The sequence below is a fragment of the Gobio gobio genome, assembly GCF_949357685.1.
Source record: "Gobio gobio genome assembly, chromosome: 14".
Taxonomy (NCBI): Eukaryota; Metazoa; Chordata; class Actinopteri; order Cypriniformes; family Gobionidae; genus Gobio; species Gobio gobio.
This window is the reverse complement of record NC_137107.1, coordinates 28,300,082-28,313,865: the sequence shown is the minus strand read 5'-3', so window position 1 is coordinate 28,313,865 and position 13,784 is coordinate 28,300,082. Positions and strand designations below refer to the sequence as shown.

Below are 13,784 nucleotides of genomic sequence, written 5' to 3'. Positions count from 1 at the left end.
CGGGGAGAGAAATAAAGTGCGTGTCACAGAGAATATTGGCTGTTCGTAGCATGAGAAACAGACATTGCGGTAATTAAAACGTTACAGGGACATTATAGTTTTATAAAATGCTTTCAGTCTCGTAAGTGAAGCAGAGAGCCCGACGGTCACAACGCATGCCAAACAATGGAGATTCACTGATGGGCATCGCTCAATCTGGGGCTAAATGAAGGTAGTGTGCTTAGTGAAATAATCTCTCTTCTATTGAATTACAGCTCAGATGTATTTGGTAATGTAAGTGCAGGGCACGGCCTCTCACTCAAACAAGCTCTCTTAAGGCCAAGCCATTAATCATTCATCCTGTCCTGCAAGTGATCACTGCAGGCGTCTTCAGTCAGCAAATACATAAATCAATTATGGTTTGAGCTTTATTCTACCATTTATCCAACTGATCCCCCTGGATTACAACATGGCTTAAAACGTGCTGGTTGGCTTTCTGCATTCGCTGAGAGTTGCCATCCCATATCTCTCAAATGCCTCCAGCAGAAGATAATAGAGGAGAGGGAGAGAGAGGGATGCTTCTTTAGGCCATGTCTCCGCTAACTTAATTTCCACCCCTTGAAAGAAGAGAGTGTAAGAAAAGAGATGGGACAGAGAGACTGAGATAACACTAAGTAGGCGAATGCGGTAAATAATAATAAATAAATTCAATAAATAATAGCACTGCAGCTATAGAAACTTGTGTCTTAAGGTGCGGTCACATTTACTGTTGTTCTGTGTTCAGTCATTTCAAAAGGCATACCGCATGTGGGCCAAAGATTTCCCCTTGAAAGACTTCTAATATTGGCTTCCAGTTCACCAGAAGCATCACTAAACTTGATAATAGACACGAATTCACGAAAGAAACTGAGTGCACAAAACATGCCATGCTTATTAAGTTCTGCATTATTTTGAAGTTGAAGTAGGTGCATGCACAATTCATTTCCAAAATAAAAAAATATATACGACCAAGAACTACCATGCTTGGAATTTCAGAAAAGCACAGGTTTTTCCACAAACAAATCCTGTAACGTGCAGCTTGGCCGCCTCCTACCTGGTCCGACATCACACAGATCTAATGTGATGGGTATTTTATGACCCCCTCCATAGCACACTTGTATCACTCTATCGGGGGCCCCTTGCCAATCTCTGGCACCCCATTCAACAGGCAACAAAGGAGCTAATTAGAGCCCCTCTTGGTGGAAGCCTGAGGAAGGTTCTGATTTGATACTTCCAGGGGATTCCGGAGCCCCAGCAGTGCATTCACACAGCCCTCGTGCACGCTTGGCTTGGCCCTTTGCTCCAGACCTTCATTGTATACGGAGCTCGGCAGCGCCTTAGAACTAGCGAGGGGGAACCGACACGTCTTCTTTCATGTTGCGGGAGCCAGAAACCAGATGCTAATGGGATATTGATGGGATTAAAACACTGTACTTACTGAAAAGAGGGACCTGCGGTATAACGTGGCTGCGAAAAAAATTGGATGATTTCTTTGAGGATACAAGAAGTGTAATGCATTTTTGTTTTATTAAGAAAAACAAGCGGCAGTACAGCAACTACCACTTTTTTCTCTATCAAATTCAACCCAATGAACAGAGTCAGGCCAGCAGTGAACCTGACTTCTGACCAGTTACACGAGTGAGAAAGGACCAGAATAGGGCCAAAAAGACAAGGCCCCTTTTATGAAACACCAGCGCCTTATCTAAACCAGCCGGCTTTCGCTTCATCTACATCGCCACGGTTACTGTTTAAATCTGATTTTGACGCATGTATACGCGCATCTACATGTGTGGTGGAGCAGAATGGCTTCAGATATAATTTCAGATGGCTAGTGTGCCACCTGGCACCGCAGTGAGCTTGCAGCACCCTGCTCTGTCTGTAATCCTTCCATCTCCAGTTGTAGAAAGCAGATAAGAAAGCGGCCAGTGAAAAGCACCTCAGTGAAAAAAGCCCTGTGCGCAACCGTCATGTCTTTTTACCGGGTATGCCAGATGCCTATCGCTTTAATAATATGGAGCAGATCTGTCTGCCTGTCTGTGTTTACTTTTATTCCTTATTCAGGTGTGAATGAAAAAGTCTCTTATTTTCTACACACGAGTACTGATCCCAGTGTAGGTGTTGCCTCAGATACGAGCAGACAGAAGAGAATCAAATAAGAGTTTGGTGGCGAAATTCACCTGATGGACTGCTTTGATACAAGAATCAACAAACTTCTTTTCGTCAGCGAGGCTCTGAAGATACAGAGCTGCCGTCAAGGTGCGCAAGTCCAATACACATGATGCAACCTAGTGTTAAGTCTTTAATCGATACATCTCTTGTCTTGACAGTGAGGACAGAAGGCAGATTCCAGATCAGAGGGGTGGCGGTGTAAATCTTTACAGTTCAAGCGGGGCTTTTAAAGCCTGTCCATAATTGGGCGCCTGCCAGCTGCTGCCGTATGTGGGCTGCATAGACAAATACTAGCATCTGAAACAAAAAGCATTGAAAAATACAGATACACAGACTTCAAGACATTAAATATATATATAGTTGGCTCATCGCTAACTGAAACTATAAAAGTTTGTGATGGTATATTACGCAATTATAATATAAAATTTATGAAAACCTGTGAATTCACATTACTTGTATGATTTCCACTAGCTTTAAGATAGAATATTTTGAGAAAGAGACTAGCTTTAATAAGGCTCATAGCTTCGTCTTTAAAACACTAACAAAACTCATCTCAAGCATTTCAAATTTTTAGACGACTAGACATGAGAAGCAATTTTCACAAAAGACTAAATTTCTTGCACCAGAAATGTATGGAAAGTCAAAGTCATTTTTGGGGGGTATTATTCCCATTTTCAGAGCAGCCATGAGGAGTTTCAGAAACTTAATTGGCTAACTTGACAAAGTGAAGGGTCCACTTGTTTGAAGTCTTTTTGGCTTAATTGCAATCATTCTTAATTACCATACGGCTGCAGAGTTAAACACCACACTATCAAATTAGCAGGCACAGAGGATGTTTCTCAGGTTTAAGGCAAGCTGAATGGACAAATTGTCCAAGTTAAAATGATCTTGCAGGGCTTTGACTTTCCAGGAATGGTTCTTTATAATGCCTGTACATTAGTGTTGGGCGATATGCCCCATAGTCATATCGTCATAGTCCTATTGTCAGCCTGTGAGATCGCCAATATACAATATTATCGCTGGTGGGTGGGGGGTACACTTATTTGATCATTCATAATTATTTATTAAATTAATTAATTATTTATTACCGTGGGAAATGAGAATCTTTTTCTATCATTTTACAAGCAAATGAGATAAATGTCACGTTGCAGTGGATATCACACATGCAATTTGCAAACTTTGCACAAGAGTTATGCCAGTGAAAGTCTCAAACCACAGTCAATTATTCATCCAAAGTGAAAGTATAAACTGGCCAGGCTTCTTGCATCTGACGTCGCACGGGACATTAATTCTCTCAGAGTCTACCTCAGTGCTGATAACGGTATATCAATCTTCATTTATTGGCTTAATATTTCTATTGTGGACAATACATTAATGATAGTGAAAGAAGAATCAATATTTCTTGTTAAACAGGTTTTGTTTTTTGTTTTTAAGTTGTTGTTTGAAGCTGCTTTTGATTTTCATCAACAGCTCTCAATTGTGCGTTGTTCGGACCTAAAGACTGCTATTAATAGTATAATTTTAGCAACAATATTATTATTAGTGTTATTAACCCTCTGGTGCTCTTCGGTCATTTCTGACCGGAAGATTTTCTGTTTTGAAATGTTAAAAAACACTGCTTCATCGGAATGATATGAAACTTGGTGACTTTTCTTGCATTAGGTTTGTAAACACACAAACAAATTGGGGTCATGATTCGAGCATGCTAATTGGTTGTAAAAAAAAAAAAAAAAAAAGTAGCGTTCATTGTCTTCGGTCATAAATGACCGACCATAGGAAATGAATGGGAAATCGTCAAAAACACAAAAATTCACTGAATATTTGTGTGTAAAATCTACAAATCGGCCACAATGCTGAAAAAAAGTACACAGCAGTAAAGGGGTGACACTAAAACATCAAGATTGTGACACATCCACACACACACACACACACACACACACACACACACACACACACACACACACACACACACACACATCCATCCACACACACACGAAAAACTGAGCCTATGAACCACATTTTGAATTTTTTTAAATCACAGCTTCGTCGGAAAAATATGAAACTTGGTGACCTTTCTAGCATTAGGTATGTTAACACAAAAAAAATTGAGGGCATGATTTGAGCATGCCAAGTGGTCGTAAAAAAAATACTCCCACTTGTGCTCTTCGGTCAAAAATGACCCCCATAGGAAATGAATGAGAAATCTGCAAAAACACAAATTCACAGAATGTGTGTGTACGATCTACAAATCGGCCACAATGCTGAAAAAAGTACACAGCAGTAAAGGGGTGACACTCTAAAACATCAAGAGTGTGATATTGACACTCACACACGCACACACACACCTATGAAAAACTGAACCTATGAACAACATTTGGAATTTTTGTTTCTGTTTTTTTTTTCTGAATTTTGTTTTTTGTCACTGTTTCATCTGAATGATATGAAACCTGGGGACTTTTCTAGCATTAGGTATGTAAACACACAAAAATGTTGAGGGCATGATTCGAGCATGCTAAGTGGTTGAAAAAAAACACTCCCACTTGTGCTCTTTGGTCAAAAATCTTTATTTCTAACAAAAATGTAAAAAAAAAAAAACCTTTATAATAAATAGTCTTTGAGATTTTTTAAATATATATTCAAATCCATAAAAAAAAAAATCATTAAATGCGTTCAAAACAGAACTAGGGAATTCTCCATAGAGACCTCTAGTGATTATACCCATGGTTCATTGATTTCTTAAATAATTCAAAAAGAGGGCGCTAATCTGCCTTCAAAAAATTATTTTGAAGGCCTAGTCTCTATTTTAACCTGAAATACTGCAATAATTAAAAATAAAACAACAACAACAACACAAATGGCAAAAATAGACCATAATTATTGCATAAATATTAGAAAAATACCATCAAATCATCTCAAAATACAAAATTAAAAAGAAAAATATTATTGAAGAAAAATAAATTGCATTGGTTTTACTGGGGTGGAGGAAGTTTAATTTTTAGGTGTCCGGTCACTCATGACCGGGAAGACAACCATTGCAACCCCTAAAAGAACACCAGAGGGTTAAGAGTCATTAAGTGTTTTGTTAATATGCTATGAAAACAAAACGATGCATTTCTTTTATAACCAGCACTCTTGACAACTTGTGAATAGATCACCTTGCAATTCAATTTTGATGTGGGATGTAGTTTTGTAGTCGGTTTTAAAAACATTTTCATTGACGCGTCAATCATCATACGTGTTGGTGTCGCAAGTAGGTGGTGATGTCATAATGAAGTTAGGGAAGGTAAATTAATTATAGATTCTAATATTAATTTATTAATAATACTAGCGTGATAACAATAAAAAACATTAATGGAAAAACAAGCCAATTATCGTCTTGATATTGTCAAAGGCATCAGCGATATCTCTGACTATCGTCGATACAGGATATACCATTGTCTATAAATGGAACAACCCTACTGTGCATTATACACGTAACATACGTCTATCCATCACATATCCTACATTTATCCACTCACAGCCTCGTTTAATTTAAATTGCTTTAAAAATGTCATATAAACTGAACAAAATAAGTAATGTCATTGACCAAGTCTTAGTCACACCAAAGACAATGTAAGGAGGTGAAGACTGGCCACTTGTAGCAAAATAAATGGGAGAAAGTCCAGCATTTCAGTTAAAAGAACTAAGTACTATAATTATAGTGTTAAAGGGTTAGTTCTCCCAAAAATTAAAATTAGCCCATGATTTACTCGTCGCCTTCTGTATTCAACTTACGGAAAAAAGTGTAGTGCCTCTCGCAGTTCAAAATGCTTACGACATTGCACACCAGTTACGCTCATCAGATCGGCCGGAAGCTAGATATTTTACTTAATAAAGTTTTAAATATGGATATTTTTCTTACACAAACGCATCGGTTTCGCTTCAGAAGGCCTTTATTAAACCCCAGGAGCCATGTGGAGCAGTTATATTACGGACAGATGCACTTGTGGACTTAAAAAACGATGCAACAATTACTGCCATTTTAATGCTTTGATTAGCCAGGACTTTTTTAATACAACTCAGATTTTATTCGTCTGAAAGAAGAATATCATATACACCTAGGATGACTTGAGGGTGAGTAAATTATGGGCTAATTTTCATTTTTGGGTGAACTATCCCTTTAAATCCAATTTAATCCTCTGATTACTTAATTTCTTTAAATAAAAAGACCACCCCTCAAAAAAAGAAAAAAACTTTAGTCCCCCCCAATGTTCAAGACATGGTTACAGCCTTGGGTAACATCAAAAATGAACGATTTGCTGAATTTCATGAGGCCGAACGACAAAATACACCAGATTATAGCAGCTCACTGCTTATTGTTACAGCAGCGGAACACAAACCGAACATCAAGTTCATGTTGTGTCAGAGATCTATGGGACAGCCGTTGTAGGAGAGTTACAGCTATGTGGTGAGATTCAGCTGCACTTGTGAGCATACAAGGAAAGTTGTGAGGTGCAACTCTAGTGTTATCTCATTCTGCAGCACCATGAGGACTTATCATCCCCATCTGCTCTTGGTATAGTGGAAAGGAGAGCACAGGGTTATCTCTGTCTCTGATATGCACAGATAAGACCCTGCCTCCTGTTTAAACACCGTAGCTAGCTTCACAGTTAGCACTACCTGTGCTAGCTTGACTACGCTCAACCTTCTTCCACCTGTCTGCCATGAACAACAACCTGAGAACCTGACATCTAGGCTATTGCTTTTAAAAGAATGATCTGTCAATCTCTTTCACAAACACGGCAGTCCGAACAGTCCAAAGAATGTGGATAAAATGCAGTGTATTCTCCCCCTCTTTCTTTGTGAATTATTCTGGTTCTGTGCATGTGTTGATTATTTTCTTTTTGGCAGGTTGCTGAAATATTTCTGTAATAACTTTCCATGAGTCAAAGGACCACAGTTTTCCTTGGCACACACAAAAAAAAATCCTTAGATTTGTGTCAAAAAAGCTGCTACGGTGCTTCGATTTAGCTCCTGTAGGGAACTCTGGGTGGTTGAAATACAAATAAACATGTTCATTTAGGCAACCCTCAGACATTCATCTACCCCAGATTTTACAAGATTACTCCAGTGGTCTAGTTAATAGGATAGTCTTGACACTCGCGTGGTTTTGGAAGCGATGCACATATCATTCAGAGCATTATGACATAACCCAGGGCAATGGGGAACGAATGCAGCAAGCTAAATTTATACAGGAAACAAGCACTTACAGATGCGTTCACTCCCAAATGCACACACACACACACACTTCTACATGCAGAAAGGCTTGTGCCTAATCTGGAAACAATTACAGATGTTAGCTTGACCTGTTTGCCCTAAATGAACTCTCAAACAGAAATATTTTTCACGTAGAGTGCTAGAGATGGCTGGGACCCTGGCACAAGATGTTGCAAAATAATCTGTAATTAGTCACAAGAGCTGCCGCCCCGTCTGCTGCAAGCCGTCAAGAGCTGCGATGAAAAAAAAAACCTTTAAAAAGGAAACCTCACCATGGCAAATCTAACACTGTCATTCCTTTTATTAAAAAGAGGAAGATCATTGAAACTTCAAAAGAAAGTAAAGTAGATAAGTACATCAAACCGATATGTCTGGAATAAAATAAGAATGGGGAAGGAAATAACATCATCTGAATCTTTATGATTTGACATTAGAATTCTATTATCACTGTCATGCATCATTTAGATTTTTTTTTTTTTTTGCAGTGAAATACATACTGTTAAGATATGATGCAAGTTTAAACTGAAACGTGCCCATCGTAAGAAACGTTAATGTACCGGTTCAAATGATACAGATCTCAATATCAACAGTGCTGCTAAAGTACTTCAATTACATGTCTCTGGCTGTCAGCAACGGCTGCATCCTTTTTAGTCAAATTCGGAACATCTGACATGCCAACGTGCTGACTTCGATGATTCACACAAGTACAGAAGACTTTTAAATTAACACGGCTTGTCAACTATTCTGTTCTAAGATAAACACCAACCTTAAAAGTTCATAAGGTTGAATGAACATTTTTCACTCAGTGAATAATGAAGGTAATTAAGGGGGATTTATTAATGCCATCTTGAGCACTTCCAAAGACGCATGAATATTTGGACTGAAACGGAATCCTCAGATGAACTTTCACCGTTGTGCATTCCAACAGATTAAGGACGAACGCTCAAAACATTTTATTCTCAATCCTGGGCCTGTCATTAAGAAACCCACAGAATGCAGATCTACTGAAATCCTATAAACAGAAGGCACTAAAACTCAGGCAATTATCAAAATAACATCCAATGGTTTGGACCTACACAATCAATTTCTCTTTGGAGAGACATATGTGTGGTGTTTTCCCTCAATGCCTTTTCATACAGTCGCTGCTTTATAATCTTATTGCACCTCACTGCAATTGACTCCAGGATGTGCATGACTGGCTCACTTTAACTTTATCTTTTATCCAATCCAAACTCTCTCCGCTAGACAGAAACTGAACAGCCTGCTTCATGACACCAGAATAAACGCATTCAGCTCCTCATTCGAGTCATAAGCTGTTTCTTAAGTGCAGTAACAACAACCATTGTGACAGATTGAATCATTTGAATAAATGTAAACTTAAAATGTTTTTTTCCGATGCGAAAATATTGTACAACATATGAATCCTTCAAGCCTTGTATGTCGACAGCAACAAGGGTGTGGCTACGGCCTTCAAAAACTGATAACGTCTGCCGTGGATTTCCTCACCTCATGCCAGCTCCTTGCAACACCCCCACAAGTCACACTGACAAGAACCAGAGGCCAGCCAAGTGGCCAAAAGGTTACGCTGTGGAGGTCGGCCCGGGTCCTACACACAGACCCTCATTTCCTGGGCTGGACAGTCTGCTCTACTCATAAAGCTAATAAGGCCCTCCTTGTCCCGGGTGGCTGGGGCCCAGGCTGGCCTACTCATCACTGGCCACACCATGGGGGTCAGGGGGTGGGTGGGGAGGCTGCTTCCCATTAGCCTGCGCCCCTCTCCAGGTGCAGCTAATGGGCTCAGCCAGAGCCTCTCCAGGACCACTATGGCAGCCACCAGGACAGGCCTGGAAGTGATCAGCACCCAACGCCTGAGAGCCGTGACAAACAGGCGGCCCACTTAAAGTTAAAAATAATAATTTTTCACCACTACACTGGGAATGCCTTGTCTTGCTGTGTGCGGTTATGGCAATATATCCAAATACGACAGCTTACAGTGAGATGAAGAATATAAACTTGCAAGCACATTTATTGAACTACTGAGCATGTCAAAAGAAAAAATCTTTTATAAAAATACAGATAATTTTTTTTATAAATTATCAAAACAACTATTACTGGAAAATTGGCATCTAATTCATACTGTATTTCATGTTTATAGAATCCATTAATTTGCATGACAAATAAACCATACGAGTGATTCTTTATGTGATATTTTAAAACTGTTTCAAATAGTTATATTGCAACTTGATTGACCTATTTTTTCCCCTCACTGCTTTCAAATGTTATTTTAGCTGAAGAGCAATTTTTCTTGATAAGGGCAAAGCAAGAGGAAAACATATACGTGCGTAAATCAGCTCTGCAATCATTCTCTCTCATATCCACCGCAGGCAGAGTGTTAAGCAAATTGACCTCCAGCATGAAAGATGATAAGCAATCAACAGTTAACCATCATGACGCATCTTCCACTAACATTTCTCTGCAGCTAAGTTCTTTAATCAAAAGAATTTCTAAAAATGGGCACCTTCTGGTCCTTTGTTTCACAGAGCGCAGTAAACTAATTGAATTAGGGACCCTGCCTTTGCATCAGAGGCGGCAAAAAAGAAAACAAAAAAACAACACTCGGGAACATGCTTTTAAGCAAACCAACTTGATGTACAAAATGAAAACAGTAGCTTACCTATGCTGTTCCACGGCCTCGTTGTCAGGCAGTTCGGCACCACACACGTTGCAGCGCTCATTCGGGCCACGGCCATCAGGCTTCATCCCAGCAGCTAACTCGCCGAGCTTGTTGAAGAACTCCCTCTGGATGAAGCTCTGAGGCAACAAGCCCCCGTAGGCACTGAAGTCCATGGACATGGCCAGGGCCGGGGACATGTGCAAGGATGAGGCCATGGAGGCAGGCATAGAGAGCATCGCTTCATTCTTGTGGTTGGGAGGAATGCCGTAGAGTGACGCCAAGTGTTTCTCGGTCATCCCCGCCATGGCCTCCAAGCCCATCTGGCTGACCTCAGCCTGCTGGTCGCCCACACCTTCCTCCCTAACATAGTGCAGCTCACGAGCACTGGTGATCACACTGCTCCTGGTAGGGGTCCCGGGCCCGTCGCGGTTCTTGTCGGACTCTCCGCTGCGTTCGCCGTTGCTGGAGGAGCTGGACTCCGTGGCTTTAGGGCTCTCGTGCTCCCCGCTCTCATCTACTTGCATCATCTCCGTCTTGATCTCTCCCATCATAGGGTGGGAGTTGCCATGCAGGGACTGTTCGGCACCCACGCCGGGGTGCATGGTGCTCTGCAGGAGGGACTGGCCGATGCTCATTAGGCTGTCCACGGCTGCTTTGGTTGGGCTCATGGTGGACAGGCCGAAGGAGGTGGAGACTGAGGGACTCTGATCCACCATTCCTGGTAGCGCCAATGCTTGCTGGGCAGCCGACAAGTAGCCGCCTTCCTCCATGGAATGCTTTTTCAAACCCGTCAGGTTCCTGCCGTGCCGTGCCTTGCGCTCCTCGTCGTCTTCTGTGCCGCCATCGTTCATGTTGACCTCCGTGTCATTTTCATCAGAGGACTGGATGGTCTCCAATATCTTCAGGCATTGCTCCTCCAAGTACTCTATTTCTAAGATCTCTGCTGCATACAGCAGGTCATCCAGGTCCTCCACTTTAGCTTGGAGCGTGGCAGTGTAGGCATACTCCAGAATCTGCTGGAAAGTCTTTGGTGAGAGAAAGTCCAGAGTGTAATGTTGGCTGTTGCGGTGAAACAGGATCTCGAACATCTTACTGGTGCAGGCCAGCACGGTCCGGTGAGCGTGGAACTCCTGGCTGTCCACCATGATGACCACGTCACACAGCGTGCCGGCCAGGCGCATTTGATTGGCCTTGTGCAGCAGGGCATTGGGGTGATTGGGGTTCTGCAGCTGGATCATACCCATTTTAGTCAAATCCATAACGTCTCTGAAATCCACACGGCCAACTCATGAGTCTTTCTTTCCACGTAGCAGTCTGTTCAGTTATCTTTGTAAACAAGATAAGGTCAATCTAGAAAGAGATGAAAGAGACACACAGTTAAATGCAGCAGTCTCAAATGTTTGATTTTGTTGTTGTTGTTGATTTTCTTTGTTCCTAAATAAACATCAATCATTCAAAAAAATAAATAATTTAGAATAATAAAGATGCCATACATTTTTACAATGATATCAATACATTATATTTCCGGTGTACAAAACAAAATCCATCGTTTAATAACCATGAATATTTCAGTAAAAGATTCCAAAGAAACAAATGCTAAATATGACCATAAGTCTTGTCAAATTGCACAAAATAAACCAAAACGACAAGTGGCCCACATGAGAAACGGGTAAACTTGGCTTTAGAGCTAGTAAAGGCTGACAGTAATCAAGCCTTTGTTTCTATGTGTTCGAGCTCGCCTCACAAAGCCCATCAACAGCCTCCTGAAATGAAATGGCATCTTATTCAGTATTCTCATCACAGACAGGGATACTGAGCGGAGCATGGAGAGTGAGGCAAGCTGTTGCCAGGAATAGTTGGAACAGAGGATGACACAAAACAGCTCAGAGCTCCTAATTTTTATTTTGTTGTAAATACACTTCCATGTACCATATGTAAAATTGTATACATGTCATTGTTCTGCTCTATCAGATATATCATATTTAAAAGATAAAGCATCAACGCAAATCAAACATAATATTTGAAAAAAAACAACTAATTTGTCAATTAACACAAAAAAAGCTTAAATGGTTAGCCACGTATGATCACATTTAGCCTACAATGCACAACTTCTCCATTATAACAATTTATTACTTGATAAAAAATACATACTCGCTATAATTTGACGTTTAAAATGTACTTTGTACAACAACCTGACACTATATTAAAACAAAAACATCTCCGTGGCATTTGAGCAAGATCCCTTTTGAGTGAACATGATCAGAGGAAGATCCACCGGTAACATTTGGTAAGTCATACCTTACATTATCACATATAGTAGGCTAGATAAGAAACGGGACATGTAATATTTCTCCCGTTTCATTTGATCAACAAGAAGCCTCAGCAGAGAAGAGCAGGCTAGTGAATCGTCCTTATATCAAACACTATGATCTTAGCATTGAATGACGGGCTTTTCATTGTGAATGCACCGTCTCAGACAGCAAATAAGCGAAAGTTGTGATAAAGGCAGACAGGAGAGAAATGTATTGCACGCCGTTTAAATGACCACAGAATATTATACAGGGAGACGAGTAATGTGTGAGAAATGAATACTATTTCTTTGAGGTGCTGTTAACTGATAAGATGCTAGCAATAATGACGCCAATTCACGCACGCGAACTGTACAACTCAAACAAAAGTCAAGAAACGATCAACACATATTCGTAGTATTCAACTACTGCTGTGATTACAGCTATCTACCTCATATACGATTAAAAAAAAATCCATGAAAAGTCCTGGCAGAGCTCATTTGACACATCAATCCATGATTATTCGACTGTTCACACGTGAATCAATTTAAGTTAAAGGACCCGCCTGTTATTTCATTATTAGCTACATAGCGTTTCTCATCTGGAAAAATAGTGTTTGGGTTAAACGAATCTTTCAATATTGGAATAAAACAAGCACAGGGGGAAAAAAAAAGTAATTTCACTTTAAAAACCACAACCAATACAATTCGGTTCATTTTGAAAGACAGTGACACGCACCTCCATGGTGGCCCTGATTTAACGATCATCAGACCTACTGACAACCAAAATAATAAACATCAAAACACCCGATAACTGTTTGATCTATGACAAACTTCTTCGGCTATTGACATATTGTCTGAACGTTCAATTTGAAGCAGTCACGCTGAGAATAAAGCACATGGAAGCACGTCACTGTCTGGTGCGCGAGCAGACCTCACGTCCCCCGAATACTAAAACACACGCTTACGTCAACATAACATTTCCACATGTGTAAAGATGAACATAAACAGTCATATCCTTCAGGTGCCCTGAGCCTGAGTACAACGCTGACAGCCACACTTTTACTTCTCGGTGCACTCACAATTCACCTTCACTTGAAGCAACAGTAGAAACACTGTAACTTGATGTGATGCTGCGCGCAAACACATCTGATCAACACAACGCGGATTCTCTCTTAATGTGAACAATTTCCCAAAGTGAATACACACAAGACGGATGGGTCTGTCGGGAGCTGTAGGTGTTTTAAAGGTGCGCGCCTGTACTCACCTGTGTTGCACGTTTGGCTTCCGAGCGTGCGGTTATTAGGACTGTAGCATAGTAACGCAGTTCACAGTACCCGCTCTCTCTCTCTCACGCGCACTAACTCCTCTCTGCTCGCC

At 40.6% G+C, this 13,784-nt stretch overlaps 1 protein-coding gene across 2 annotated transcripts in view; it reads right to left on the bottom strand.

Moving 5' to 3' along the window:
* The window catches only part of zbtb16a (zinc finger and BTB domain containing 16a), a 112,536-nt gene extending 98,752 nt beyond the window's left edge, over window positions 1–13,784 (bottom strand). For both annotated transcript variants that reach the window (XM_079834800.1, XM_079834801.1), the window contains exons 1-2: window positions 13,672–13,784; window positions 10,118–11,467 (exon numbers count right to left, since the gene is read on the bottom strand). In XM_079834800.1, the coding sequence (XP_079690926.1) occupies window positions 10,118–11,376 (1,259 nt within the window). In that variant the 5' untranslated portion in view covers window positions 11,377–11,467; window positions 13,672–13,784. The remainder of the gene's footprint in view (window positions 1–10,117; window positions 11,468–13,671) is intronic.